We start from the raw sequence: 24,579 nt of genomic DNA on the forward strand, positions 1-24,579 counted from the left end.
TTCTTATCTTGAGAATTTCCCTTAGATCAAGGATGGGAAACTGGTGGAGTGAAAGACAAGTAAGTGGCACCCATTCCTATATACAGTAGAGTCTCACGTATCCAACATAAACGGGCCGACAGAATGTTGGATAAGCGAATATGTTGGATAATAAGGAGGCATTAAGGAAAAGCCTATTAAACGTCAAATTAGGTTATGATTTTACAAATTAAGCACCAAAACATCATGTTATACAACAAATTTGACAGAAAAAGTAGTTCAATACGCAGTAATGCTATGTAGTAATTACTGTATTTACGAATTTAGCACCAAAATATCACGATATATTGAAAACATTGACTACAAAAATGCGTTGGATAATCCAGAACGTTGGATAAGCGAGTGTTGGATAAGTGAGACTCTACTGTATATATATATGTAAGACAATACGCCAAAGGCAGCAGGTTCTGCCTGATTTTGGAAGCTAAACACGGTCAACCAGGATAGTACTAGGGTCCTGAGACTTCACCTTTGCTTTTCTCTGAGGCTGAGAGAATGTCACTTGCTCCAGGCACACCAGTGGGTTTGCAAGACCACGTGAGGCTGCAAGTTCTTTCTTACAGAAGAACAGTACAAGGCTCAAAACATTATACCACGAGGCCATGAGATGTCTTTATTTCTCTCTGGGCATTTGCAAAAGAATACAAGAAACAAAACAAATTTCAGTGAACTTTCTAAAACAAGCACAAAAGAGCTGAAAAGGAGGAAACCAATGTGGAAACCACATCCTATCAACTAGTAAATCAGTGACAAGGCCACAAATACTGGGCTGAACACATCAAGTTCTCCCTTAAAGTGTGCCAAGAAAAAGGACAAGATGACTTGCATCAACAATCAGTCTAGACAAGAGGGAATCTATACAAAGGCTAGAGCAGTTTTCTATCCACACGTGCTTCCTTCATTGTGTGAGTAAACTCTTCCCACACTCGTGGCATGTGTATGATTTCTCTTCTGGAGAATTTTGAGATCTGATTTGAGGACACAACTCTGAGCATTTAGAGGCTTCTCTCCGCTGAGATTCATTTCATACTCAAGGGGATTTTTCTTGAGTGAAGACTTTAACACACTCCCGGCATTTCCATGGCTTCTTTCCCATATGGATTTTTTAGTATATTGTGAAAGCTTATTGTTTAATTCAACTCTTTTCAAAAGGCAGTTATGTATATACTTTTCTCTTTGTATGAACATTTAGTGTATTGTTTACTGCTTGTTGTTTATACTGTTTTAATTGTTTTAATTTGCCTTTTGTTTTGTATTGTTATATTGTGTGTTGAGGCCTTGGCCTTTGTAAGCCGCATCGAGTCCTTCGGGAGATGCTAGCGGGGTACAAATAAAGTTTAATAATAATAATAATAATAATTCCAGTAATCTTTGAGGATTGAGTTGCATTTAAAACTTGTATAAGAATCCAGGCTTTTTAACTTCTCTCCCATGTGGGCTTTTTAGTGAGCTTCGAGACTTGCTCTCTAATGGAAGCTCTTCCTTCACTCCAGACATGTCTTTGGTTTTGTCTTCTTTATGACTATTCTGGACATGTTTGAGGTCTGATTTATAGCTCAAACTCCTTTATGACTGTCCTCGTGAGCCGGAAGAACCGATTTAAGGCTATAACTCTTCCCACACTCCAGACAGTTATAGGGCTTTTCACCTTCTAAGCATTTAGATGTCTTCTCTCCGGTGTGGGTTTTTTGGTGCCGCTTTAGGGCATTTTCCCAACAGAAAGTCTTCCCGCACGCCAGGCATTTATAGGGTTTCTCTCCTCTGTGTTTCATTTCATGTCCAATAAAATTTCTTTTATCAGAGAAACGTTTTCCACACTCTCGGCATTGATATGGCTTTTCTTGTGTGTGGGTTCTTTTGTGTCTGTTGAGCTGTCCTTTCTGAAAGAAACCTTTTCCACACTCCAGGCATTTATGTGGCTTCTCTTCTAAGTGGGTGTTCTGGTGCATCTTTAGGCTATTTTTCCAACAGAAACCCTTCCCGCACTCCAGACATTTATAGGGTTTCTCTCCTCTGTGATTCATTTCGTGTTTAATAAGACTGCTCTCTTCATAAAAACCTTTTCCACACTCCAGGCATTTGTATACCTTTTCATGAGTGTGGGTACTTTCATGTCTCTTGAGGTGACGTTTCCAAGTGAAACATTTTCCACACTCCAGGCACTTATATGGCTTCTCTCCTGTGTGGGTTTTTTGGTGTCTACGGAGGTTTCTTTTTTTATGAAAGCATTTTCCACACTCCAGGCATTTATATTGCTTGTCCGCAATCTGGTATTTTTCGTTGTGTGTAGGATGTATACTGGATGCTTCCTGGAAGGAGCCATTTTCATAGACAGGGCTTTTCCCAGTCTCTCTGCTTTCATGTATTGCCTCTTGGGTTGTGATTTCCCTGGTGTCGACAGGACACTCCTTCCTGATATATGCTTCTGCTTCAATTCTCGGGCTTCTTCCTTCTTCCTTTTTACTTCTCCCTGTTTTCAGCCACATTTTATTTGGTGCTTCCCCACTTTCACTCCCTTGTCCATCACCACCTTGAAAGAAGAAAGACAAAAAGAAGGAAGGCATGAGAAAAGGGAAGACTGAAATCAATCTCAATAAATGTTGTGAGTGAGAGGAAGAAGAGGTGAGAATCCTCTTATGGAAGAGAGAACTTTGCCTCAAAGGAGACCCGTTTCTGGAGGTTGTTGGATGATCACTCCCACCATAGTGTCATCTACAGCAGGAGAGGGTGCAACATGCAACCTGAAAACACCATGAGCTCCCCTAATAAACCATGTTCAAGTAATCCTTAGAAGCAGTGACCAGCCTGGTCAGGCTGGTCAGGATCAGAAGTGCTGGCCAAACGTGACTCGTGTTCCTGAACAATGCACCAAGGGGCTGAGGGATTCTTACCCAGAGATGCCACCATCCTATAATTTTCTTCCATGACCTCCCAGTGCAGGGCCCGTTGATCCAGATCCAGTAAGGCCCACTCCGCCTTACTGAAATGTACAGCCACATCCTCAAACATCACCTGAAAGAAGAAAGTTGGGACACACAAATCATTATTGCTTCTTCTTCTACTCCTAAGAAAAATCCTGATCCATTAAATGTCTGAGGGATCCTCTCTCCTCTGCAGGAGTCTACCGGATACCATGCAGCTGTGAACAAGTCTACAGAAGGACCACCAAACGCAGCAGCATTGACCAGACAAGAATCAAGGAACATGAAAGGCACTGCAGACTCACTCAACCAGAGAAGTCAGCCATAGCAGAGCACTTGATGAACCAACCCGGACACAGTATATTATTTGAGAACACAGAAATGCTTGACCACTCCAACATCTATCATGTCAGACTACACAGAGAAGCCATTGAGATCCACAAGCATGTGGGCAACTTCAACAGGAAGGAGGAAACCATGAAAATGAACAAAATCTGGCTACCAGTATTAAAAAACTCAAAAATCAGAACAGTAAATAAGAAACAAAACTCTGAGACATTGGAACTAGGGGCAGCTAACAAAGAATGCCCCCAGGCAATAAGTAACTAGTGGATGAAGCCATTCAATGCAAATTAGGGTGATTAACTGGAACATTTACGCTGGCTTCCAACTGACAAGAGTTCTTACCTCACCCTGGACTTCCCACAGATATATATAAACATTCCTTGCTTAGTTTTTCCATACCTCACAACCTCTGAGGATGCCTGCCATAGATGTGGGTGAAACGTCAGGAGAGAATATTTCTGGAACATGGCCACACAGTCCGAAAGACATAAAACAACCCTCTGAGTAAATAATTCAAAGAGATAACTTTTAGGAGTAGCCATGCAGAGGGTGGATGGCCATCTGTCAGGGTTGCTTTGAAAGCGATTTCCTGCTTCCAACTCTACTGTTCTATGATTCTATGCCAGCTTTTCTGAGCTGGGACTTCTAAAAAATGAGAAAAATCATGATGGTAGTTCATGCAGTCCCCTACAACAGTTGTGGTACGTTTGTGTTCTTGCACGAGGATGTGGCTATCTATACTTGTAGCAAGTGCTCTTAGAGGCCCATGTATCCACATATTGGGGAGGAAGAGCTTGCCTTGGTCCCAGGAGAATCTCTCTGAGGAGGAGGTGACTCTGCACACACAGGAGGTAGTCTGTTGGAGGAATGTTACACACAGAAGGAGAAGGACCAGGATTAGGACCAGGATTCATTCTGCAATTTGGGAGCTACAAAATTAATTTAAATTATCTCCGGCATTAATGAAGATGTAGAACAAGAAGTGTAACAGAGCTTGTCCTCAGGGAAGGTTCAGGGAGAGTGAGCACATAGAATGGCCCCTGCACATCCTCATCATCATTTAATTACTTATTAATCGCCCTCCATCCACGATGCTCTAGGCGATTTACAAGATAAAATTGTAAAGGATAAAAATACATACATACAAATATTGATAAAATTAACATAGATCAAAAGCTCTAGTAAAGAGCCAGGTCTTGAGTGCTAGGGTGAAAGGCCCCAACTCACGCATGGCTCTCATATGGGGCAGCAAGGCATTCCATAAGGCAGGGGCAGAAATAGAAAAAGCTCTGCGTCTGGTCCTTTCCAAGTGCACTTCTCTAGGACCCGGTACATAGAGTAAGTCTCGTTGGGATGGTCGTTGCGACCTCCGATGATGGGAGAAGGAGAGACAGTCCCTAAGATACGATGGGCCCTGGCCGTAAAGAGTTTTAAAGGTCAGAACTAGCATTTTATATAGACCACGGTAATCAGTTGGAAGCCAATGCAGATGCTGCAGCACTGGTGTTATGTGGCATTTCATGGGTGTTCTTGTGAGTAGCCTGGCTGCTGCATTCTGAACAACACGGAGCTTTCGGGTCGTGGACATCGGAAGGCCAACATACAGGGCGTTGCAATAGTCCAGCCTAGACGTGACCGTGGCATGGATGACTGTTGCCAGAGCCTCATCAGATAGATAGGGTGCCAGTTGCCTCGCTTGTCGTAGGTGGAAAAAGGCCTGTTTGCTGGCAGCAGCGACCTGAGCTTCCATTGTCAGCTGCGAATCCAAAACGACACCCAGGCTCTTAACGGTAGGCGAAGGAGATAGGGCAGCACCATCGAAGGTGGGTAGCAAGTGGGTCAGACCAGTCGAGCGGCCATGCCAGAGAATCTCGGTCTTCGCTGGGTTCACCTTCAGTCTACTAGCACGTAGCCAGTTCGACAGAGCCTCCAGACATAAGGTGAAATTGTCTGGTATTGACGTTGCTCCAGGCTCCAAGCGCAGAAGGAGTTGGGTGTCGTCCGCATATTGATAGCACATCCTCCAAGAAAGCCTGTGGTGGTGGAAGGAGGCCTCCTACGGAGGTGAACAGAAGCAGTGGTTTGTGGGCCTGACAGGATGAAGTGAGAGGTGTCCTGTCTCCCTGGAGCAAACATCCAAGATGTAAAAGAGAGCCTGGTCAGACTTGTCATGTCCGTACACCATTACCATTCCTTTTTGCTCATGTCATTATGAATGATATGGTTACGTGTAGCCTTCATGAGATTACCTGGGATTTTGAAGCTACGGATAGGAAGCTGAAGGGCCTTGATGCCCAGGTTGCCATTTCGTCTCTCCTCCCAGTTCCAGGAAGAGAGAGAAGGATAACCGAATCACTGGCTTCACAGACGATGCCACCAGGAATGAACTTACTTCCTGGACCATGGCCTGAAATTTAACAAAGTTGGGCTTCTGGCAAGGGACGCCTCTCACCAATGCCAAGGGAGGGATGCCTTCACAATAGGGAAAGAGTCAGGACAGGAAGATCTGGTTGATATAAATGAATACAACTCTTCAGGCCAGATGAACAGGGTGGGACAACAGGAAGCGAGAGAAATGTATGTATTTATTTATTTACAGTATTTATATTCCGCCCTTCTCACCCCGAAGGGAACTCAGGGCGGATTACAATGAACACATGTATGGCAAACATTCAATGCCAACAGACAAACAACATACAGTACAGACAGACACAGAGGCATTTAACATTTTTTTCCAGCTTCACGATTCTGGCCACAGATAGAGCTGTTGCTTCACTGTCCACCAGTGGCTGTACTTTCTCATTCCTTTCCTCGTGTTTCGCTGGCAGTTTTTATGATGTTGTAAATTAGTTAAATTAGCCTCCCACATAAAGCGTACCTAAATTTCCCTACTTGACAGATGCAACTGTCTTTCGGGGCTGCATAGGTCAACAGCAAGCCGGGCTATTTAATGGTCGGGGGCTTAACCCGACCCGGGCTTCGAACTCATGACCTCTTGGTCAGTAGTGATTTATTGCAGCTGGTTACTAGCCAGCTGCACCACAGCCCGACCCTCTAAGAAGGGAAATTTACGAAGGGAAATTTAAGAAGGGAAATGTACCTCTAAGAAGGGAAATTTACTCATAAAAGAGTTATCATGGGGAAAAAGTGTCTCCACTAAAAATTTATCCCCAATCCTTGTTTCCACAACAAGATAAATTTTCCAAAATCCAATAATCACAGACAGAAATTGAGGTGAAATCTTCTGAACACAACAAAGCAAACACCACAAGGGTGTTCACCCTTCCCTATACTATCCAAAGCTAAGCTATGTATATATTTGGCAGGAGTTGCACTTTAAAATCTACCTGTCCCGATTTACATGCAAATTCACCTTAAGAACAAACCTACAGAACTTATATTGTTCATAACTTGGGAACTGCCTGTACATCCAAGGTCCACTGTGACATTCTTACAAAGAAGCCAGTAAAACCTGGGCTAGATAATGCTGCTGAGTTGGATTGGCAGTTGGTGAACTGGCCGAACACAAGAGTTCTTAGTAATGGCTGCTCTCCATCCTGGAGAGAAGTGACCAGTGGGCACCTCAGGTTTCCGTCCTGGGTGAAATGCTATTCCACATCTTTAGCAATGACTTGGGCAATGGAAAAGAAAGCATGCTTATCCAACTTGCAGATGACACCAAATTGGGAGGGATGGCTAATACCCCAGAGGACAGGATCAGCATCCAAAAACCCTCAGCAGATTACAGCTGGGCCAAAACTAAGAAAATGTATTTCAACAGCAAGGAGTGTACAATACTACACTTAGGTAGGAAGAATGAAATGCACAGATGTCAGATGGGTGACTCCTGTCTTAAAACCACTCCATGAGAAGGGGATCTTGGAGCCCTGGCAGACCACAAGCTGTACATGAGTCCACAGTGGGACGTGGCAGCTAAAAAGGCCAATGTAATTCTAGGCTGCATCAATCTAGTGTGAGGATTGAGGGAAGCCATAGTCACATTCTGTTCTGCTATAGTCAGATCTCACCTGGAAAATCCTGTGACCAGTTCTAGGCTAAGCAGTTAAAGGAGAAGATTGACAAGCTGGGAAGGGCAGCCAGTATGATCAAAAGTTTGGAAGCCAATCCCTACAAGGAATGGCTGAGAGAGATGGGGATGTTTAGCTTGGAGAAGAGAAGGTTGAGACATTTTTAAGTATTTGAAAAGATGCCACATTTAGGAGGGGCAGCGTTGTCTTCTGTTGCTCTGAAAACTAGGACACAGCGGAGTAATGTAATCTGTCCACATGCTCCTAGGGCTTCTTTCCCCAAATACAGTAGAGTCTCACTTATCCAAGCTAAACGGGCCAGCAGAAGCTTGGATAAGCGAATATCTTGGATAATAAGGAGGGATTAAGGAAAAGCCTATTAAACATCAAATTAGGTTATGATTTTACAAATTAGGCACCAAAACATCATGTTATACAACAAATTTGACAGAAAAAGTAGTTCAGTACGCAGTAATGTTATGCTGTAATTACTGTATTTATGAATTTCGCACCAAAATATCACGATATATTGAAAACATTGACTACAAAAATGGCTTGGATAATCCAGAGGCTTGGATAAGCGAAGCTTGGATAAGTAAGACTCTACTGTAGCAAGAAAATTGGGTTGTTGTATGTCTTTCGGGCTGTATGGCCATGTTCCAGAAGTATTCTCTCCTGACGTTTCGCCCACATCTATGGCAGGCATCCTCAGAGGTTGTGAGGTATGAAAAAATTAAGCAAGGAATGTTTATATATGTGTGGGAAGTCCAGGGTGTGGGAAGAACTCTTGTCATTTGGAGGCTACTGTAAATGTTCCAATTAATCACCCTAATTTGCATTGAATGGCTTCATCTACTGGCTACTTTCTGCCTGAGGGCATTCTTTGTTAACTACCCCTAGTTCCCATGTCTCAGAGTGTTGCTTCTTATTTACTGTTCTGATTTTTGAGTTTTTTTAATACTGGTAGCCAGATTTTGTTCATTTTCATGGTTTCCTCCTTTCTGTTGAAGTTGTCCACATGCTTGTAAATTTCAGTGGCTTCTCTGTGTGTGACATGATAGCTGTTGGAGTGGTCAAGCATTTCTGTGTTCTCAAATAATATCCTGTGTCCAGGTTGGTTCATCAAGTGCTCTGCTATGGCCGACTTCTCTGGTTGAATTAGTCTGCAGTGCAAGAAAATTGATTCCATCTAAACTTTTGGAAGAACTTCCTGACAATACGAACTGTTCAATAGTGGAATATGTTGGCTGGGTTGTCCAGTGGAGTCTCTTCTCTGCAGGTCTGTAATGAGTCTGGATGGCCATCTCTTGGGGGTGCTTGGATTGTGTGTTGGACTGTATGGCCCAGATTCTTTTTCCTTGCTGTGACCAGTGCGGCCACGGAAGTTCTAGTGAGAATCGTAGTGTTGGAGAGACCCCATGGGCCATCTAGTCCAACCCCCTGCCATGCAGGAAAACAGATGCGGGGAAGAAGGAGGGAGGGGAGCAGCTTTCCTTCCCTTGCCCTTCTCTCTGTTGTGACCACCCTTGGGTTTTGGGAGGGAGGAAAGGGGCTTTGGAAGGATGGCGGCTAACCTGCAAATACTCAAAACTGTGATTTTCAAGCCTGCAAAGGTGGAGGCCAACTATACTATTTTGGTATCTACCATTTTCTTAGTTTGGTACTGAACACAATTTACAAAACTTAATCAAACATTCCCAAAATAGAGAAGTTAGAAGGTGATTAAAATACAAAAAAAAAAAATGAAAACTACAAACTCTAAAACTTCAAAATACTACAGCTCAATAAAGAGTAAAGGATAGATAACTCAGCACATTATACGAGGCCTGTCCTAAATAAACCATTGACCCATTGGCTTCTTATTGTCCTAGTCTCCCCTCTTTGGGGCTGGAGTCCTGGAGCCTGGGCGCAGCCATGGAGAAGCCCTTCCATTGTAGTCCTTGAACTTCTAAGTCAGATCTTAATGTACAACTAAGTTACTCCAAGGGAAGTTTTAATGCAGGATTCGGTCCAAAGTGGAAGGCACCATGCGGGCCACAGAGGCAGAAGAAGACCTCAAGGAACAGCATTCTGAGGCCTCTGAATCACCCATCTATATATATATAAAAGAGTGATGGCATCAGGGCAGCGGACAAAACAACAAAACTACAGGCCCCCCCAACCTCGAAATTTGACAACACAACCCATCATCCACGCCTCTAGGTTGATACAACAAAAAGAAAAGAAAAATAAAGTCCTAATTACAGGGTGAGGAATAATAGTTTTTATCCAATTGCTGCCAGTTTGAAGGCTAAACTCCACCCACTTGGTCTCCTAGCAACCTACTCAGCCCAGGGGACAGGCAGAGTTAGGCCTCTTCCACAGGTTATCAGATTTTAACTGGATTATATGGCAGTGTAGACTCAAGGCCCTTCCACACAGCGATACAACCTATTTATAATCTTATATTATCTGCTTTGCACTGGATTATCTTGACTCCACACTGCCATATAATCCACTTCAGTGTGCATACTAAACATAAAGACAACCATACAACAGACATTCAATATCACCACTACCTCAACAATTTCTCACCAACACCACCAGACAATGCCACAGCAACGCGTGGCCGGGCACAGCTAGTGGCTAATAAGATCAAAATGTGGTTTAATCTGAAGTCAAAGGCACCACGTGAGCCCTTCGGAAACAGCGTTCTGAGATTAACGTAATATTCTTTGTATGAAACAAACTCACCAGCCAGCAAAGTCTTGCAGCAAAGGTGTTTATTCAAGCAATAGGAAGGCTACTAAGGCTTTGGCTGCACAAAACTATATATCCCTACCACCAGTAGTTAAATACATTACAGGTGTAACAACCAGAGAGTGTGGCTTAAAGGCACAGTATACCACATCTATCCTTCATACATAACTATCAGTCTCACAAAACAAAACAAAATACATTTACAGGTGTAACAACCAGAGAGTGTGGCTTAAAGGCACAGTAGACCAGAGGAAAAGCAAATTCTAGGCCATAGGAAGTGGTCGGGGACATTTCCACAATGATCTCCAGTTCATTCCTACTGTCATCTCCTTACCTGATCTTGTTGAACGGATGCCACGTCTCCTGCTTCAGAAAGAGTGGAGCTGCCACGTCTTCCCAGCACCCTGGGCTCGTCTCCTGTGAAATGGCAAACACAGGAAGGGAAGGGAAGCTGAATTTGTTTGTTTGTTTTTCAAAGCTCATTTTGAGGTCCCAAAGAGATTTATAACTTTAAAAACACAAAAGCAGAACAATGTCATCCTCAAATGAAAGATCAGAAGGAACTGGAAAAGGTTTTAATATGGCACAAGCATTCCTGAGATGTAGCCCATTCTATATAATACCAGCTGGGATATAAACTGTTTTTAAAACAGTTTAACAAAACAGCCATTCAAGACAAGCATTTTGGGGGACATAAGAGAAGATCATACGTTTGGGAGATCTTTGACCAGGAGAAAGAAGGTATTTCACCCAGTGGATGCACCCTCTGTCCTCCTCAAACAAAACAGCAATGGAAACATGTATTTGGGGACATATTAGCAGACCCGACATTTTGGGGACCCTTGAAAGTGAGGTACCAAGTGAATGAAGACATCTTACCCAGTGGAGACTCTCCTGTGTTGTCTTCTAGTTCAATCCACCCAGAAGAAAACGTCTTGCTGGTCTCCAGTGGGGCCTCCTGGGCCTGAAGGCTCTCTCTCTCCTGCCGCTCTTCCTGCAGCGCCCTCTCCTCTTCTTCTCGACTCAGGAGGAATCCTTCAGCCAAAGCCACGGCCTGGGAACTGGTCTCTGCCCCACATTCCCTCACCCAGCGCTCCATCTCTGCAGGAAGGACGGCCAGGAACTGCTCCAGGAGCACCAGGTCCAGCATCTCCGCCTTGGAGTGTCGCTCTGGCTTCAGCCACAGGCGGCAGAGAGAGTGGAGGCGGCTGCACACCTCTCGGGGACCCAAGGCTTTCTCATAGCAGAAGCACTGGAAGCGTTGGCATTGAAGGTTTGCATTGAAGGCCTTCTCCTCCAGGACATCCAGACCCATTCTGCCTAGGACCCCAACCCTTCTCCTGCCCCACATTGTGCAGGGCTCTCTTCCCCCTTCAGGGCTGGTCTGGTCTGGCTCCTCCATCTTCACTCTGGGCTCCATCAGGGCTGAAGAACCTCTTCCCTTCTCCATCTGAAGATGTCAGGAAGCAAAGTCTACGCAAGACAAAGTGGAGGTGAGCACTATATTAATTATCTAATACCATCAAGAGAAAAGGTGTCTTTACAACTCATTTTGGGTTGCCACTATCTGGCTTCCCTGTAAGAAAAGCAGAGTAGAGCAGACTTGATGAATTAACTCTATGGGAATCCCATTGCATTGCCTTTCCCTTCCCCTTACCTTTAGCCCAATTCCCTTTTTTCCCTGTATATACAATCCTGAAACTGAGAGGAATTCTGGGAGTTGTAGTGTGAGAGAGTCCTTCGCCTTCTCTGTCCAAGAGTGCTGGTGCCTCACCAAATTCCCCCTCCCAGGATGGCAGACCATGGAAACAATGGTCCAAGTGGCCCCAAAGTGCATTAATTCCCTGATGCAGATGCCTCATACATGAATGTAGCATGCTCTCATGACCAACTCTAAAAAAAGGACTCAAAAAAACATCCCATTTCCCATCTAAGCTTCCCTCCAAAATTGTTCCTCCAAGGTCTCCTTGCTCTCCAGCCCTTGTTGGGTCTCCAAGGGAGACTTTGGGGGTCTGGATGTGATTCCTGCCTTTGCCCTGCCTGCCCCCCATCCTCCTCCCTTTGCCTTGTGTTCCTACAGCACCAGCCTCGCTTTTCCTCCTTTGAAGCCTCAGAGACTCTTCTCCTCCTCCAGGGAGGCCAGGATGGGAGTGAGGAAGAGAAGCGAGACTCAAGAAGGAGAGGAAAGAGGGAGGAAGAGGAAGGAAGACGCCTCCAAAGAAAGAGCCTCCACCACACTCTAGGACCACATGGTGGAGGCTCCTTCTTTGGAGGCTTTTAAGCAGAGGCCATCTGTCAGGGGTGATTTGAATGTGATTTTCCTGCTTCTAGGCAGAATGGGGTTGGACTGGATGGCCCATGAGGTCTCTTCCAACTCTTGGATTCTAAGTGGTATCAAAGTGTGTTCATTCTACAGTGTAGATGTGCCTTAAGTTTGAATTAAGGGGGAAAGCTTAGTCTAATGTAGTTCTATAAGTGGGAAGGAAGGAAGTGTAAGAGACTGACCTTGTTCATCCAGCGCATTCGGAGAAGAAGTAAATGAGAGAATTCCAAGAAAGCGATAAAACAAGCCTTTTATTGTTACCAGAACTATGATATGGCAAACCGCCATACATACCCCAAAGGGCTGTATCATGGAAATGGCCACCGCCCCACATTTCGCAGCAAGCAAAGAATATATACCTTTGGCTTATCTAAAATTGACCAATGGCTGAGGGTCTTCCTCACCCACCTGGCATAAGTGATATGTGTGACCTCACTTGTCGATTTCAAGCTAACTTTTGGTCTTGGAACCTTCTGGAGAAAGGCACCAGCTCACAGGAAGGGAGGGGCATATGCACTGGCAAAGCTACATAGGCAAAAGTTTATTATTTTCTGGCTTGTGGTAGGTAGGTAGGTAAGAAGGTAAGAAGGAAGGAAGGAAGGAAGGAAGGAAGGAAGGAAGGAAGGAAGGAAGGGGCCCAGCTGGGAGGGAGACAGGGACAACTGCAGAGCCCATCCCCATCCCTCTGACTCTGCTCGTGTCCTGAGCTTCCTGGGAGTTGTAGTGCGCAGCCCTGCCCCTTGTTCCCCAGTGTTTCTCTCCCTCTTCCCTTCTCCCCAGAGGCACCCTCCCTTCCCTCTCCTCTCCCCCTCCTCGACCTCCAGATCCAAGGTTTCCCCAAAAGACTCATGGTTGGCATCAGGTGAGTCTCAGCCTCAGAGCCAGGCACACACACACCTCTTCCAGAATATTACTCTTCAGTCCTGGGATGGACTGTGACCTCCAAGGCTGCGTTTTTTGCCTCATAGTGCATTCATTTTGCCTGCCAGGAGCTAATGCCTAATGTCTTTATGCAGCTTTTTTAATGGTTTCGATTTATATGTTACTAGCTGTGCCCAGCCACGCGTTGCTGTGGCGAAGTATGGTGGCATGGGAAATAAAGTATTGAGGAATTGGTGGTAGTTAAGGTAAAGGGTCAAGGTTTTCCCCTGACATTAAGTCCATTATAAATGGGTTCTATAGCTGTGTGGAAGGGCCTTGAGTCTACACTGCCATATAATCCAGTTAAAATAGATAATTTGTATTTTATAGGCAGTGTGGAAGAGGCCTAAGTGAGGCCTAACTCTGCCTGTCCCCTGGGCTGAGTAGGTTGCTAGGAGACCAAGTGGGCGGAGCTTAGCCTTCTAACTGGCAGCAATTGGATAAAAACAATTATTCCTCTCCCTCTAATTAGGACTTTATTTTTCTTTTCTTTTTGTTGTATGAACGTAGCGGTATGGATGAGGGGTTGTGCTGCCAAGTTTAGTGTTTCTGCGATGTGTAGTTTTGTAGTCTGTAGTTTGTAGTTTCCTAGGCTGAAATTTCATTACCCTTTTATATATATAGATGGGCTTAATTATGTTATCTATGAGCCTCCAGTGGCCCAGCAGGTTAAAGAGCTGAGCTGCTGAACTTGCTGACCGAAAGGTCAGTGGTTCAAATCCGGGGAGTGGAGTGAGCTCCCGCTGTTAGCCTCAGCTTCTGCCAACCTAGCAAGTTTGAAAGCATGCCAATGTGAGTAGATCAATAGGTACCACTCTGATGGGAAGATAACAATGCTCCATGCATACATGCCAGCCACATGGCCTTGGAGGTGTCTATGGACGACGCCGGCTCTTCAGCTTAGAAATGGAGAGGAGCATCACCCCCAGAGTTAGACACGACTAGACTTAACGTCAAGAGAAAACCTGTACCTTTTATGTTATCTATTGTTTTTATATGTACTGAGGCATTGCATTTTTGCCACTGATATGTTCACCACCCTGAGTTCCTCCAGGGGTGAGAAGAGCAGTAGAGAAATGCAAGAAATAAACAAACAAATAAAATAATAGTCTGTTCATATGCTGCCCCCTTGTGGTTGCATCTGGGTACTTAAGACCTACATACGGTACACTGCCCTCTAATGGTTGCATCTGAGCCCTAAGGTAAAGGTAAAGGTTTTCCCCTGATGTTAAGTCTAGTCATGTCCGACTCTGGGGGTTGGTGCTCATCTCCATTTCTAAGCCGAAGAGCCGGCGTTGTCCGTAGACACCTCCAAGGTCATGTGGCCGGCATGGCTGCATGGAGCACTGTTACCTTCCCATCAGAGACTGTTACCTTCCCACCTATTGATTTACTCACATTTGCATGTTTTCAAACTGCCAGGTTGGCAGACGCTGGGGCTAACAGTGGGAGTTTACCATCCTTTTCATCCTGATCTCTCTCTCTACTTTGTGTGAATGGGAAAATGTAGTCTTTAGAGATGTTTCCTTTTGTTTCAATCTAGAAGTAATGCAGGTAGAGAAAGCTTAGACCCAATCCTTTCTATCAAGAGATGTTATCTTTTAATAAATCTTTGGAAACTTTTAAAATTGAACTCTGCATCTCGCTTCCTTAAGCTCAAGAGTTCTTTACAGCCACACTATCACTGCCTGCTGCTGGCTGAGAATACTCTGCTAAGTATCTCGTTTTGTATTTTTAAATACTTTCTTGAGAATTTCCCTAGACAAAAAAACTGTTGAGGGATGGGAAACTGGTGGAATGAAAGACAAGTAAGTGGCACCCATCTATATATATAAAAGAGTGATGGCATCACGGCGACCCACAAAACAACAAAACTACAGGCCCCCCAACCTCGAAATTTGACAACACAACCCATCATCCTTGCCTCTAGGTTGATACAACAAAAAGCAAAGAAAAATAAAGTCCTAATTAGAGGGAGAGAAATAATTGTTTTTATCCAATTGCTTCCACTTAGAAGGCTCTAAGCTCTGCCCACTTGGTCTCCTAGCAACCCACGCAGCCCAGTGTTAATAAAAGAATAAAAAATAAAATAAATACAAATAATACAATAAAAACACTAAAAAATTAATACAATAAAATACTATAATAAAATAACTAAAAATAATACAAAAAATAATAAAATATAATAAATAAAAAAGATAAGTTACAATAAAATTAATTAAAAAATACAAATAACGTCAAATAAAAATTCTACAACAACTTTTAACCAATACCACCACCACTTTGCCACAGCAATGCGTGGCCGGGCACAGCTAGTTCCTATATATATATGTACGACAATACGCCAAAAGCAGAAAGTTCTGCCTGATTTTGGAAACTAAACAGGGTCAACCAGGTTAGTACTTGGGTCCTGAGACTTCACCTTTGCATTTCTCTGAGGCTGAGAGAATGTCACTTGCTCCAGGCACACCAGTGGGTTTGCAAGACCACGTGAGGCTGCAAGTTCTGCCTTGCAGAGGGACAGTACAAGGCTCAAAACATTACACCGTGAGGCCATGAAATGCCTTTACTTCTATCTGGGCATTTGCAAAAGAATACAAGAAACAGAGCACATTTTAGTGAACTTTCCAAAACAAAATAACGGAAAGGGAGGAAACCAGTGTGGAAATCAAATCTCAACCGGTGAAGCAGTGACAGGGCCACAAGGCCAGGACTGGGCTGAAGGTACCAGGTTCTCCCTTAAAGTGTGCCAAGAAAAGGTCCAAGATGACTTCCATCAACTGTCAGTCTAGACAAGAGGGAATCAGTACAAAGGCTAAAGCAGTTTTATGTCTCCATGTGATTCCTTCATTGTGTGAGCATTCTGGTGCCCACTGAGGATCAAACTCTTCCCACACTCTTGGCGGGTATATGCTTTTTCTCCTGGAGCGTTTTGAGGCCTGATTTGAGGACACAACTCTTCCCACTCTCTGAGCATTTAGAGGCTTCTCTCTCAGTTCATGCTCAAGGGGATTTTTCTTTAGAGTGAAGGCTTTACCACACTCCAGGCCTTTCCATGGCCTCTTTCCTGCATGGGTTTTTTAGTACATCGTAAAAGCTTGTTGTGCAACTCAACTCTTTCCAAAATGCAGGAATTGTGAAAGTATTGTTTTGTATAGTTTTGAAATTTTCATTTATAGTTTAAAGCTAACCAACGGTGTTTGTCTGTAATGCAGAATGTAATCCAGTAATGTAAGAGTTAACTGCATAGAATAGAGATTTATGGCTAGAGGGAAACAGTGAGAGGTTTCCAGTATATCACAGGACATTTGTCATTGCTGTGGAATGTGGGAGGCGACAGGTCAGGTGCACGAATGCTAAGCTCCGGCAAGACTATGTAAATATTGTAAAGTACTGCAATAAAGATAAGAGCCGCTGGTTTCAGCTGACAGCCGGGAAGTGTGCATTTATTTCTGTGTGACTGAGCAGATATCCAGATCGCTGGAGAAGGAGGTAAATTGAGACAGGAGCTGAATGAGTCTCAATTTAACCGTTTCTTTACAGGAATGTGTATACTTTCCTATTTATATGAATATTCTGGTAATCTTTGAGGATTGGATTGCATTTAAAACTTGTATAAGAATCCAGGCTTTTTGACTTCTCTCCCATGTGGGCTTTTTAGTGGGCTTTGAGACTTGCTCTCCAATGGAAACTCTTCCTTCACTCCAGACATGTCTTTGGTTTTGTCGTCTCTATGACTATTCTGGACATGTTTGAGGTCTGATTTGTAGCTCGAACTCTGCCCACACTTTCCTGTATGACTCTCCTGGTGAGCTGTAAGAATGGATTTAAGGCTATAATTGTACTCCAGACAATTATAGGGATTTTCACCTTCTAAGCATTTATATGTCTTCTCTCCTGTGTGGGTTTTCTGGTGCAGCTTTAAGGTATTTTTCCAACAGAAACTCTTTTCACACTCCAAGCATTTATAGGGTTTCTCTCCTCTGTGCTTCATTTCATGTCCAATAAGACTTCTCTTATCAGAAAAACCTTTTCCACACTCCAGGCATTTATATGGCTTCTCATGTGTGTGGGTTCTTTCATGTCTCTTGAGGTTTCCATTCTGAAAGAAACATTTTCCACACTCCATGCATTTATATGGCATCTCTTCCATGTGGGATTTTTGGTGTTTGTTGAGGATTCCTCTTTGAGGGAAACATTTCCCACACTCCAGGCATTTAAATGGCTTTTCCCTTATGTGGGTGTATTGGTGCAGCTTTAGGGCATTTTCCCAACAGAAACTCTTCCCACACGCCAGGCATTTATAGGGTTTCTCTCCTCTGTGTTTCATTTCATGTCCAATAAAACTTCTTTTATCAGAGAAACGTTTTCCACACTCTCGGCATTGATATGGCTTTTCTTGTGTGTGGGTTCTTTTGTGTCTGTTGAGCTGTCCTTTCTGAAAGAAACCTTTTCCACACTCCAGGCATTTATTTGGCTTCTCACCTATGTGGGTGTTTTGGTGCAATTTTAGGCTATTTTTCCAACAGAAACTTTTCCCACACTCCGGACATTTATAGGGTTTCTCTCCTCTGTGATTCATTTCGTGTTTAATAAGACTGCTCTCTTCATAAAAACCTTTTCCACACTCCAGGCATTTGTATACCTTTTCATGTGTGTGGGTTTTTTCATGTCTGTTGAGGTGTCGTTTCCAAGAGAAACATTTTCCACACTCCAGGCATTTATATGACTTCTCTCCTGTGTGGGTTTTTTCATGGATCTTTAGTGTATATTTCCAATAGAAACATTTTCCGCACTCCAGACAGTTATAGGGTTTCTCTCCTCTGTGATTCATTTCATGTCTAATAAGACTTCTCTTTTCAGGGTAACCTTTTCCACACTCCAAGCATTTATAGGGTTTCTCTCCTCTGTGATTCATTTCATGCTTAATGAGATTTATATTTGAAACAAAACCTTTTCCACACTTTAAGCATTTATAGGGTTTCTCTCTTACGTGGGTTTTTTGGTGCCTTCTTAGGTTACATTTTTGGGTATAGCATTTTCCACACTCCAGGCATTTATATGGCTTCTCTCCTGTGTGGGTTTTTCGGTGTCTACGGAGGTTTCGTTTTTTATGAAAGCATTTTCCACACTCTAGGCATTTATATGGCTTGTCCACAATTTGGTATTTTTCATTGTGTGTAGGATGTATACTGGATGCCTCCTGGAAAAAGCCATTCTCATAGACAGAGCTGTTTCCAGTCTCCCTGCTTTCCTCTATTGTCTCTTGGATTGTGATTTCCCTGGTGTCGGCAGGGCACTGCTTCCTGCTATAGCCTTCTGCTTCTATTCTCGAGCTTCTTTCTTCTTCCTTTTTACTTCTCCGTGTTTTCAGCCACACTTTGTTTGGAGCTCCCCCATTTTCAATCCCTTGATCATCACCACCTTGAAAGAAGAAAGACACAAAGTAGGAAGACATGAGAAAAGGGTAGACTGAACTCATTCTAAAAAAATGTTGTTAGTGAGAGAATGAAGACGTGACAATCTTCTTATGGAAGAGATAACTTTCCCTGATTAAAGGAGCACCCCTTTCTGGAAGTTGTTGGATGATCACTCCCACCATAGTGTCATCTACAGCAGGAAGGGGTGCAACATGCAACCTGAAAACACCATGAGCCCCCCTACTAAAACGTTCTCAAGTAAGACTCGCATAAATGTCCCGCTGAAGAGTAGCTCCTTAGAAGCAGTTCCGAGAGGGGAATTGTTTTCTCCAGGAATCAGAAGTGCTCGCCAAAGGTCAATCGTATTCCTGAAATATGCACCAAATGTCTGAGGGATTCTTACCCAGAGAAACCACCATCCTATAATTTTCTTCCATGACCTCCCAGTGCTGGGCCCGTTGGTCTGGATCCAGTAAGGCCCACTCCTCCACACTGAAATGTACAGCCACATCCTCAAACATCATCTGAAAGAAGAAAGTTGGACACACAAATCATTACTGCTTCTTCTTCTACTGCTAAGAAGAATCCTGATCCATTAAATGTCCGAGTAAATAATTCAAAGAGATAACTTTTAGGAGTAGCCATGCCAGCTTTTTTGAGGTGGGACTTCTAAAAAATGAGAAGCATCATGATGGTAGTTCATGCTGTCCCCTACAACAGTTGTGGTACGTTTGTGTTCTTACACGAGGATGTGGCTATCTATACTTGTAGCAAGTACTCTTAGAGGCCCATGTATCCACATATCCCAGGAGAATCATATGAGGAATCTCTCTGAGGAGGTGGTCACTACGCACACACAGGAGGTAAACTGTGGGGGGAATGTTACACACAGAGGGAGAAGGAACAGGATTCATTCTGTAAATTAGGAGCTACATAATTACAGTAGAGTCTCACTTATCCAACATAAACGGGCTGGCAGAATGTTGGATAAGTGAATATGTTGGATAATAAGGAGGGATTAAGGAAAAGCCTATTAAACATCAAATTGGGGTATGATTTTACAAATTAAGCACCAAAACATCATGTTATACAACAAATTTGACAGAAAAGGTAGTTCAATACGCAGTAATGCTATGTAGTAATTACTGTATTTACGAGTTTAGCGCCAAAATATCACGATGTATTGAAAACATTGACTACAAAAATGCGTTGGATAATCCAGAACGTTGGATAAGCGAGTGTTGGATAAGTGAGACTCTACTGTACTTCCAAGTTCTCTCCAGCATCAGTGATGAGGTAGACCAAGAAGTGCAACAGAGCTTGTCCTCAGGGAATGTTGAGGTGTCCTGGGAGAGTGAGCACATGGCATGGCCCCTGAACATCCTCCAAGAAAGCCTGTGGTGGTGGAAGAGGCCTCCTACTGAAGGGAACAGAAGCCGTGGTTTGTGGGCCTGACAGGATGACTTGAGAGGTGTGCCGTCTCCCTGGAGCAAACATCCAAGACGTAAAAGAGGGCCTGGCAAGGCTTGTCTAGTCCACAGACCACTACCCCTTCCATTTGGTTCATGATATGATGAATAATGATATTGCAGTGTGTAACCTTCAGATTACCTGAGATTGTGATGCTACAGACAGGAAGCTGAAGGGCTTTGATGCCCAGTTCGCCGTTTCATCTCTCCTCACAGTTCCAGGAAGGAAGAGAGGGAAAATTGAATCACGGGCTTCACAGACGATGCCACCAGGAATGAATTGGCTTCCTGGACCATGGTCTGAAATTTAATGAAGTTGGGCTTCTAGCTAGGGATGCCTTTCACCAAGGGATGCTTTCACAATAGGTAAAGAGGAAGGACAGGAATATCTGGTTAATGTAAACAAATCCAACTCTTCAGGCCAGATGAATTATAGGCAGTCCCCGAGTTACAAACATCTGATTTACAAATGACTCATAGTTAAGACCAGCCATGGCTATTAAGGCCTCTCCTGGGTAGGTCTTCCAGAATATACAACTATGTTGATCCTACAAAAGTCTGAAAATGTGGTTTAATCGGAAGTGGAAGGCACTGTGTGGGCTCTAGTGGAAAAAAAGGACTTCAGGAACAGCATTCTGAGATTTCCTAAAAGGAAACTTGGATGGAAGCAGAAGAAAAACAAGTTCCAGTTCATATGAAGTGAACGGGGACATTTCCACAATTATCTCCAGTTCATTTCCACTGTCATCTCTTTACCTGATCTTGTTGAATGGAAGCCACTTCTTCGGCATCAGAAAGAGTGGAGCTGCCACATCTTCTCAGCACCCTGGGCTCATCTCCTGTAAAATGGCAAACATAGGAAGGGAAGGGAAGCTGGATTTCTTTGTTTTTCAGAGCTCATTTTAAGGTCACAAAGCGGTTTACAATTTAAACAACACAAAAGCGGAACAATATGACGTCCTAAATAGAAAGGTCAGAAGGAACTGGAAAGGGTTTTGTATGGCACAAGCATTCCTGAGATGCAGCCCATTCCATACAAAAACCGCTTGGATGTAAATATTCTTAAAAAAGTCTAACAAAACATCCATTCAAGACAAGCATTTTGGGGGAGAAGATCATACGTTTGGGAGATCTTTGACCAGGAGAAAAAAGGTATATCACCCAGTGGATGCACCCTCTGTCCTCCTCGAACAAAACAGCAATGAAAATATGTATTTGGGGACATAACAGCAGACTGGACTTTTTGGGGATCCTTGAAAGTGAGGCACCAAGTGAATGAAGACATCTTACCCAGTGGAGACTCTCCCGTTTTGTCTTCTAGTTCAATACACTCAGAAGGGAACTTCTTGCTGGTTTCCAGTGGGAACACCTGGGCCTGAAGGACCTCTTTCTCCAGCCGCTCTCCCTGCAGCGCCTTCTCCTCTTGTTCCCGACTCAAGAGGAATCCTTCAGCCAAAGCCACGGCCTGGGAACTGGTCTCTGCCCCACATTCCCTCACCCAGCGCTCCATCTCTGCAGGAAGGACGGCCAGGAACTGCTCCAGGAGCACCAGGTCCAGCATCTCTGCCTTTGTATGTTCCTCAGGCTTCAGCCACAGGCGGCAGAGAGAGTGGAGGCGGCTGCAAACCTCTCGCAGCCCATCAGCCTCATGGAAACGGAAGCACCGGAAGTGTTGGCACTGAAGGTCTGGGCTGAAGTTCTTCTCCTCCAGAGCATCCGGACCCATTCTGCCTGGGATTCCAACACTTCTCCTGCCCCACGTTTCATTGGGCTCTCTTCCTCCTTCAGGGCTGGGTGGACTTGGCTCCTCCATCTTCACTCTGGGCTCCAAAACGGTTTCTAGCCTGGTTGAAGAACCTCTTCTCTTTTTATGTCAAGAAGCAAAGGCTACACAATACTGTGGGGAGACGGAAGTCCAAGTGAAATAACAGTACAGTAGAGTCTCACTTATCCAACGTTCTGGATTATCCAACGCATTTTTGTAGTGAATGTTTTCAATACATCGTGATATTTTGGTGCTAAATTCGTAAATACAGTAATTACTACATTGCATTACTGCGTATTGAACTACTTTTTCTGTCAAATTTGTTGTATAACATGATGTTTTGGTGCTTAATTTGTAAAATCATACCCCAATTTGATGTTTAATAGGCTTTTCCTTAATCCCTCCTTATTATCCAACATATTCACTTATCCAACATTCTGCCAGCCCATTTATGTTGGATAAGTGAGACTCTACTGTATTTGTAAACCAGCAATAGCCTAAAGAGAAAAAGTGAGTTTGCAACCCATTTGTGGGTGGCTTCTGTATGTTCTTCCCACTGGAAAGGCACAGCCCAGGCAGTTTAAGAGTAAATGCAACGAAGCCCTGCTGTGGGAAGCCACTCTCTTTGCTTTTCCCTTCCCTGTGCCTTTTTGTTCTTATTATTAGTATTATCACCCCTCCTTTTCTCTCCGCAAGGAGACTCAAAGCGTGCCTTCATCTCACCTTCTCTGCTTATTCCGCACATGCCTTGAGATGGAGAAAGGTTTTTTTTCTTTTCTACATGACCCACACACACACATATTCAGTGACAGATATGTAAACTAGCAGGAAAGTATCACATAATTCATTTTCAGCAGAGGTCTGAGATCCTTGGGAATTCATTCCCTTTGCTTTTCACTTCTCTGTGCCTTCTTCTTCTTCTCATCATTATTATTAATATCCCTCCTTCCCGTTATTCTGCACATGCCTTGAGATGGAGGAAAAGTCTTGTGTTTTTTCCTTCTACATGACCCATACATGCACACACATATTCAACAATCTATATATAAAAAAGAGTGATGGCATCACAGCGACCCACAAAACAACAAAATTACAGGCCCCCCAACCTCGAAATTTGACAACACAACCCATCATCCACGCCTCTAGGTTGATACAACAAAAAGAAAAGAAAAATAAAGTCCTAATTAGAGAGAGAGGAATAATTGCTTTTATCCAATTGCTGCCAGTTAGAAGGCTAAGCTCCTCCAACTTGGTCTCCTAGCAACCCAAAAAAAAGTAATAAATAACACTAATAATTAATACAATAAAATACTATAATAACAGAAAATAACTAAAAATAATACAAGAGAATAATAAAATATAATAAATAAAAATATAACTTACAATAAAATTAATAAAAAAATGCAAATAACATGAAATAAAAATTACACAACAATTTTTAACCAATACCACCACCACTTTGCCACAGCAACGCGTGGCCGGGCACAGCTAGTACATATATAAAAGAATAATAAAATATCACATAATTCACTCTCAGCAGAGGTTTGAGATCCTGCTTGAACAGCATTTCTCTAGGAATTGGTTGTTTTCAAAAAGGAGGAATCAAGGAAGTCTCATCTGTGTAATATTGGGGTGGATTTGGGACCCAAAGTAGTGGACATGGGCTGGGATTTAGGGCATCAAAAATATATTCATGTGTTCTGCCCTCTTTCCTCTGATGTGTTCCAATTGTGGGTGGCTTCTGTATATTTTTCCCGCTGGGAAAGCACAACCCAGACAGTTTAAGAGTAAATGTAATGAAGCCTTGTTATAATAATAATAATAATAATTCCCTTGTTATGGGAATCCAGTCACTTTGCTTTTCCCTTCCTTGTGCCTTATTGTTATTACTATGATTATTGCCCCCACTTTTCTCTCCACAAAGATATTACGGATTGATGATGATAAATGGAAGCTCTTACGTGTGTTCACGATCCAGAGTCACCCACAGAGCAATAACGTGTCACACAGGTTGGCAGAACAAAAATACCGAAACTTTACTAATTCCAAGAGATCAAAAAATAGTATTTACAGTGGTCCCTGTGATTGCTTACAGAAGTCCAGCCATAAACAGTCCTTTCTCAGTCCACAAATCTGCTTCAGAGAATACAATCCTTGTTCTTCACCCTCTTTTCTCAGCGGCAAACAGGCCTCAAAACAGCAAGGCCTCTCTGAGTATTTATTATTTTATTGACAGCATTTATATTCCGCCCTTCTCACCCCGAAGGGGACTCAGGGCAGATCACACTGCACACATAAAGGCAAACATTCAATGCCATAACATAGAACAGAGACAGAGACAAGATGCAGGCACGGGCTGGCCTCGAACTCATGACCTCTTGGTCAGAGTGATTTGTTGCAGCTGGCTTACTTTCCAGCCTGCGCCACAGCCCGGCCTACAGTGCTCTCTCTTCCAGCAGTACTCAGCCAGCACTGAAAAACTTGTCCAAACTGGTTCTGCAGCAGCAGAACAGAAACAGTACCAAATCAATCCCCAGGTCTTTGCATGCTCAGCCAATTGGCTTCATGCAATTAATTTTCCAAACATAGCCCAGTGCCTCTGCAAACAA

General features: G+C 43.5%; 2 protein-coding genes across 2 annotated transcripts in view; both read right to left on the reverse strand.

Annotated features, from left to right (window-relative positions):
- Window positions 1-626: 626 nt before the first annotated feature.
- On the reverse strand, window positions 627-15,722 carry LOC134296898 (zinc finger protein 436-like). Its single transcript, XM_062972999.1, has 4 exons — window positions 10,952-15,722; window positions 10,407-10,489; window positions 2,931-3,051; window positions 627-2,569 (listed from the first exon to the last, which is right to left on the reverse strand). The coding sequence occupies exons 1-4, from the start codon at window positions 11,520-11,522 to the stop codon at window positions 1,596-1,598; spliced, it is 1,749 nt and encodes a 582-aa protein (XP_062829069.1). The 5' UTR covers window positions 11,523-15,722; the 3' UTR covers window positions 627-1,595.
- Window positions 15,723-15,867: 145 nt separating this feature from the next.
- The window catches only part of LOC103280120 (zinc finger protein 431), a 9,634-nt gene continuing 922 nt past the window's right edge, over window positions 15,868-24,579 (reverse strand). Inside the window, exons 2-5 of the mRNA XM_062972970.1 lie at window positions 21,496-22,102; window positions 20,962-21,044; window positions 19,140-19,260; window positions 15,868-18,740 (exon numbers count right to left, since the gene is read on the reverse strand). Of these exons, the coding sequence (XP_062829040.1) occupies window positions 16,921-18,740; window positions 19,140-19,260; window positions 20,962-21,044; window positions 21,496-22,018 (2,547 nt within the window). The 5' untranslated portion in view covers window positions 22,019-22,102 and the 3' untranslated portion in view covers window positions 15,868-16,920. The remainder of the gene's footprint in view (window positions 18,741-19,139; window positions 19,261-20,961; window positions 21,045-21,495; window positions 22,103-24,579) is intronic.

This window comes from Anolis carolinensis, chromosome 2 (assembly GCF_035594765.1).
Source record: "Anolis carolinensis isolate JA03-04 chromosome 2, rAnoCar3.1.pri, whole genome shotgun sequence".
In the NCBI taxonomy this organism is placed as follows: Eukaryota; Metazoa; Chordata; class Lepidosauria; order Squamata; family Dactyloidae; genus Anolis; species Anolis carolinensis.

Bases quoted from the DNA above. Each gene is read 5' to 3' on its own strand.
- LOC134296898 (XM_062972999.1), bottom strand. From the start codon at position 11,522: ATGGAGAAGGGAAGAGGTTCTTCAGCCCTGATGGAGCCCAGAGTGAAG. The intron at 10,490-10,951 runs GTAAGATGTCTT...GCCATTTCACAG, and splicing joins CACAGGAGAGTCTCCACTGG to GAGACGAGCCCAGGGTGCTG. The intron at 2,570-2,930 runs GTAAGAATCCCT...TCTTCTTTCAAG, and splicing joins TAGGATGGTGGCATCTCTGG to GTGGTGATGGACAAGGGAGT.